At 43.8% G+C, this 6578-nt stretch overlaps 1 protein-coding gene across 1 annotated transcript; it reads right to left on the bottom strand.

The window, feature by feature from the left end:
- Positions 1-3411: 3411 nt before the first annotated feature.
- LOC112627780 (40S ribosomal protein S26-like) lies at positions 3412-3870 on the bottom strand. Its single transcript, XM_025390424.1, has one exon. The coding sequence runs from the start codon at positions 3847-3849 to the stop codon at positions 3502-3504; it is 348 nt and encodes a 115-aa protein (XP_025246209.1). The 5' UTR covers positions 3850-3870; the 3' UTR covers positions 3412-3501.
- Between the last annotated feature and the right edge of the window lie 2708 nt (positions 3871-6578).

The following is a 6578-nucleotide window of genomic DNA, read 5'->3' as shown; positions in this document are numbered from 1 at the left end:
AAGTTATACTAAGCAAAAAGAACAAAACTGGAGGAATCACATTATCTGACTTCAAAGTATACTACAGAGCTGTAGTAATCAAAAGAGCATGGTACCGGCATAAAAACAGACCCATAGAGCAATGGAACAGAATAGAGAACTCAGAAACAAATCCACATACCTACAGTGAACTCATTTTCAACAAAGGGGCCAATAACATACACTGGGAAAAGAGTCTCTTCAATAAATGGTGCTGGGAAAACTGGATATCCATATGCAGAAGAATGAAACTAGACCCATATCTCTCACTGTGTACAAAAATCAAATCAAAATGGATTAAATACTTAAATCTAAGACTTGAAACTATTAAACTACTGCAAGAAAACATTGGGGAGGCCAGGTGCAGTGGCTCACGCCTGCAAACTCAGCACTTTGGGAGGTCAAGGTGGGCAGATCCCTTGAGCTCAGAAGTTCAAGACCAGCCTGGGCAACATGGCGAAACCCTGTCTCTACAAAAAATACAAAAAATTAGCTGGGTGTGGTGGCTTGCACCTGTAGTCCCAGCTACTCAGGAGGCTGAGGTGGGAGGATCGCTTGAGCCCAGGAGGTGGAGGTTGCAGTGAGCCAAGATCAAACCACTGCAATCCAACCCAGGTGACAGAGTGAGACCCTTAAAAAAAAAAAAAAAAAAAAATTGGGGAAACTCTTTCGGATATTGGTCTGGGCAAAAATTTCTTTAGTAATACCCTGCAAGCACCGGCAACCAAAGCAAAAAATGGAATGGACAAATGGGATCACATCAAGTTAAAAAGCTTCTGCACAGCGAAGGAAACAATCAGTAAAGTGAACAGACAATCCAGAGATTGGGAGAAAATATTTGCAAATTACCCATCTGAAAAGGGATTAATAACCAGAGTATATAAGGAGCTCAAACAACTCTATGGGGGAAAAAATTTAATAATCTGATTGGGCAAAATATTTTAATAGACATTTCTCAAAAGAAGACATTCAAATGGCAAACAGGCATATGAAAAAGTGCTCAACATCACTGATGATGACAGAAATGCAAATCAAAACTACAATGAGAAATAATCTCACCCCAGTTAAAATGGCTTTTATCTAAAAGGCAATAACAAATGCTGGCGAGTATGTAGAGAAAACGGAGCTCTTCTAACTGTTGGTGGAAATGTAAATTAGTACAACCACTATGGAGGACAGTTTGGAAGTTCCTCAAAAAATTAAAAATAGAGCTACCATATGATCCAGCAATCCCACCACTAGGTGTATACCCCAAAGAAAGGAAATCAGTATATTGAGGAGATACCTGCACTCCCAGGTTTATTGCAGCTCTATTCATCATAACCAAGATTTGGAAGCAACCTAAGTGTGCAGCAACAGATGAATGGATAAAGAAAATGTGGTACTTACACACAATGGAGTACTATTCAGCCACAAAAAGAGTCCTGTCATTTGCAACAACATGGATGTAACTGGGGGTCATTGTGTTAAGTGAAATAAGCCAGGCACAGAAAGACAAACATCACATGTTCTCACTTACTTGTGGGATCTAAAAATCAACACGATTGAACTCATGGACATGGAGAAAAGAAGGGTGGTTACTAGAGACTGGGAAGGGCAGTGAGGGACTGTGGGGGTGGTGGGAATGTTTAATGGGTACCAAAAAAAAAAATAGAAATGGTGAATAAGACATAGTATTTGATAGGACGAAACGGAGACTATAATCAATAATTCAATTTAACGTTTAAAAATAAAGACTTTGGGAGGCTGGTGGGCGGATCACGAGGTCAGGAGATCGAGACCATCCTGGCTAACACGGTGAAACCCCGTCTCTACTAAAAATAGAAAAAATTAGCTGGGTGTGGTGGCGGGCACCTGTAGTCCCAGCTACTAGGGAGGCTGAGGCAGGAGAATGGCGTGAACCTGGGAGGTGGAGCTTGCAGTGAGCCGAGATCGCGCCACTGCACTCCAGCCTGGGTGACAGAGCGAGACTCCGTCTCAAAACAAAAAACAAAAAAAAAACAAAGAGTGGCCGTGCGCAGTGGCTCACGCCTGTAATCCCAACACTTTGGGAGGCTGAGGCAGGTGGATCACCTGAGGTCAGGAGTTCGAGACCAGCCTGGCCAACATGGTGAAACCCCATCTCTACTAAAAATACAAAAAAAAGTAGCCAGGTGTGGCGGTGGGCACCTTGTAATCCCAGCTACTCAGGAGGCTGAGGCAGGAGAATCGCTTGAATCCAGGAGGCAAAGGTTGCAGTGAGCTGAGATCACCACTGCACTCCAGCCTGGGTGACAGAGCAAGACTCAGTCTCAAAAAAACAAACAAACAAACCAACCAGAGAGTATAATTGGAATGTTTGTAACACAAAGATAATGCTTAAAGGAATGGATACCCCATTTTTCATGATGTGATTATTATGCATTGCATGCCTGGATCAAAATATCTCATATAACCCATAAATATATATACCTACTATGTACCCACAAAAATTAAAAATAAACTTTTTTTTTAAAGATTGTGTATTAGTGATAACAGCTAGCACTCTGTTTTGTATGTGTTTCATCTTTTTCACTTGGCATGTGAGAAATGATGGTGGTTTTTCTGTAACCACTATTAATAAACTCTCAGTCAGTTTAAAACAACAACTGTTCAGACTCCAAATAAAGAACCACAAAATCCCAAGATTAAAGTGATCATGCACAGCCATATGTTACTTGAATTCTGTTTTACAGCATCTCCACCAAGTGGCTGAGTGGCTTATTCCTGCTAGAAATTCCTGGCCATCCCCTGGGAATTATCTATTCTGTCTGACTTAGTTCTTCCATATAATAAGATTTAATCTATTTCTCTAGAGCTTCCATACATTAGTCCTTTTTTAAACCTTCTTATCAGAACTTCTTATCAAATCAGCCAAAACCTTTACTCAAGATGACGACTCGACTGCAGTTTTCTGGAAGTTCACAGGATGCCCTCACTATCTGATGTAAGCTATGTTTATTCCATGGCCAGGTCATCTGTCAGGCTATTTTCTGTACAGTTGCACATGTAATTATAGGACTTAGGCTGGGTGCGGTGGCTCACGCCTATAATCCCAGCACTTTGGGAGGCTGAGGCAGGCAGATCACTTGAGGTCAGGAGTTCAAGACCAGCCTGGCCAACATGGTGAAACCTGTCTCTACTAAAAATACAAAAAGTAGCCAGGCGTGGGGGCGCACGCCTGTAGTCGCAGCTACTTGGCAGGCTGAAGCAGGAGAATCGCTTGAACACGAAGGCGGAGGTTGCAGTGAGATGAGATCACCCGCTGCACTCCAGCCTGGGTGACAGAGCCAGACTCCATCTCAAAAAATAAAAATTATAGCACTTAAACTAAATTCATGATTCGTATTGTTTCTTTATAAATTTTAGTAATTCTTTTTTTTTTTTTTTTTTTTTTTTAAGTACAATTTCCATTTTATTTTTCTCCAGAGAATAGTCTGTCTCAGTCTTTAAGGACTCAGCTCCTTACATGGGCTTTGGTGGGGGACGTGGGGCAGCACCCGCAGGTCTAAATCGGGGAGGGGGTGTTCGGTCCTTGCGGGCTTCACGAGATGGATTCCTGACTACTTTGCTGTGAATTGCACAACTCACACAGTAATGCAGCTTCACATACAGCTTGGGAAGCACATAGGCATCAAAGACGCTCGCTTCAGAAATGTCCCTGACCGCTGCGGCCTCCACTATGTTTCGAATGACGAATTTCTTAATGGCCTTGTCCTTGGGCACGCATCGGGCACAGTTAGTGCAGCGAATAGGCTGCACATGGCCGCGGCCCTTTTTGGCACGACCGTTGTTCCTTCTTTTCTTTGTCATTTTGGACGTACGGACCGAAGAGAGGAGTAATTCTTTATAGGAACATTTTTTTCTTGAGTGTTTAAATATAGAGGCTCAAATGACAGAAAAAGGAATGTGATCTTTTTTTTTTTTTTTTTTTTTTTTTTTTTTTTTTTTTGAGATGGAGTCTCGCTCTGTCGCCCAGGCTGGAGTTCAGTGGCCAGATCTCAGCTCACTGCAAGCTCTGCCTCCCAGGTTTATGCCATTCTCCTGCCTCAGCCTCCCAAGTAGCTGGGACTACAGGTGCCCGCCACCTCGCCCGGCTAGTGTTTTGTATTTTTTAGTAGAGACGGGGTTTCACTGTATTAGCCAGGATGGTCTCGATCTCCTGACCTCGTGATCCGCCCGTCTCGGCCTCCCAAAGTGCTGGGATTACAGGCTTGAGCCACCGCGCCCGGCCAGGAATGTGATCTTATATTCTGTCAAAGCACTCTAAGTGTTCCATTTATATTATAATTAGCATGTAGTGACCAGATTTAAAGTTTAAGAAGTCATTTGCTTTGTTTATGAGTTGTTCAGAACTTTCTAAAAACCCTGTGGTTGTTAACAGGTATCTTCTAAATGAAAAATATATTGTACATCTGGTTCCTGTGATTCACTTGCTCCTTTGAAGCTAGAAAGAAAAAGAACATTTGGGCCCGGCACAGTGGCTCTCGCCTTGGGAGGCCAAGGTGGGCAGATTGCCTGAGCTCAGGAGTTCGAGACCAGCCTGGGAAACACCGTGAAACCCTATCTCTACTGAAAAATTGGCCGAGCGTGGCGGTGTGCGCCTGTAGTCCCAGCTACTCAGGAGGCTGAGGCAGGAGAATCGATTGAACCTGGGAGGCGGAGGTTGCCGTGAGCCGAGATCACACCACTACACTCCAGCCTGGGCCACAGGGAGAGACTCTATCTCCAAAAAAAAAAAAAAAGAAAAGAAAAGAAAAGGAAAGAAAAGAAAAAGAACATTTGGGTCCTCATTACCCGAGAACTCCTCACACTCGTTCCTCGAGGTATATACACTTTTTTTCACCACCTTACCAGAACTTGACTTAGAGCCCAGGAAAAGAAGGGAAAATGCATTGCTAACCAGCAGCCCAAATGATTGCCACTTACCCTTCAAAGCTCTGCATTCAATTTGAATCAAATGCAGGCAGCAACTAAGATAACAAGTCAGGGGAGTATTGGGAAGGGGCATTTTCCTGGTAGGCCTTCCTTGCTGTAAGTATATTTGGGTATAAGTCTGAATATTAGAGGAAAAGCCAGACCCTACTATGACCATTCAGATAGACCAGCCAGGTTGAGCACTGAGAACACTAATCACAGATGGAAATGCCGTGATATACTAGCATGAAGAGAATTTGCAGTTTGATTATAACTTATGATGAAAGTTATGAGATATGCACCCAGGAGACAGTCCCTTCTCCAATATCCTTTGTCCTGAGGTAGAATGAGAGGCCAGGATTTTCCTGTTTCCCTTGAGGCTTCCAGATTTGGTCCTGTCCTGAATCTTCTTTTCTGAAACTGTAGTGATCTGTTTTTGTCACTCTCAGCCCATCTATCCTAGATATTTTGCCACCCCTTCTTTAGCATCTGGTTCTAGCCAGTCTCCTACCCTCATTGATGACATCTAGATTCAAGTTGATTCTTCAGGTTTAAAACAAAGTGCAGGCCGGGCGCGGTGGCTCAAGCCTGTAATCCCAGCACTTTGGGAGGCCGAGACGGGCGGATCACGAGGTCAGGAGATCGAGACCATCCTGGCTAACACGGTGAAACCCCGTCTCTATTAAGAAATACAAAAAACTAGCCGGGCGAGGTGGCGGGCGCCTGTAGTCCCAGCTACTCGGGAGGCTGAGGCCGGAGAATGGCGTAAACCCGGGAGGCGGAGCTTGCAGTGAGCTGAGATCCGGCCACTGCACTCCAGCCTGGGTGGCAGAGCGACACTCCGCCTCAAAAAAAAAAAAAAAAAAAAAAAAAAAAAAAAAAAAAAAAAAACAAAGTGCAGAAAGTCACTTGTATTTGTAAGAGAAGACTATGAACTTATAGACATGTGCTGACAACTAAAAAAGTCCCCTGTGGGAAGTTATATATGTATACATCTGCTTTAGCAACACGGGACTGAATGATTGATACTTGAACTGCAATAGTACCGGTGTTAAAGTCTGACTTTTGGGAAATTATAGACAAAAATGTATCCATTTGTATCATTAAACTTTCTAGGGTTAAGACCCCACAAACTAACAGAGTACACCGTTTTTATAATTAAAAAACAAGAAGAGGCAGGATGTGGTGGCTCACGCCTGTAATCCCAGCACTTTGGAGGCCAAGGCGGGCGGATCACTTGAGGTCAGGAGTTCGAGACCAGCCTGGCCAACATGGTGAAACCGCATCTCTACTAAAAATACACAAAATTAGCTGGGCGTGGTGGCGCGTGCTTGTAATCCCAGCTACTCTGGAGGCTGAGGCAGGAGAATCGCTTGAACCTGGGGGTGCAGGTTGCAGTGAGCCTAGCTCATGCCACTGCACTCCAGCCTGGGCAAGGGAGCAAAACTCTGTTTCAAAAAAACAAGCAAACAAACAAACAAACAAGCAAACAAACAAAAGCAGCAATGGAAAATTATGACCAACTCACAACAACACTGCTGATCCAGTTTCAGACAGCATCCTGTCTGAAAATCACAGGAATTCCAGCTATCTGCCTCTGCCCATTAACTGTGGGAGCTCAGCAA

The sequence above is a fragment of the Theropithecus gelada genome, chromosome 7a, assembly GCF_003255815.1.
Source record: "Theropithecus gelada isolate Dixy chromosome 7a, Tgel_1.0, whole genome shotgun sequence".
Classification (NCBI taxonomy): Eukaryota; Metazoa; Chordata; class Mammalia; order Primates; family Cercopithecidae; genus Theropithecus; species Theropithecus gelada.
The sequence above is the reverse complement of the archived record's forward strand: the minus strand, read 5'-3'. Positions and strand labels throughout refer to the sequence as shown.

What these genes read in the sequence shown, in the direction of transcription:
- LOC112627780 (XM_025390424.1), bottom strand. Translation starts at nt 3,849, where the DNA reads ATGACAAAGAAAAGAAGGAACAACGGTCGTGCCAAAAAGGGCCGCGGC.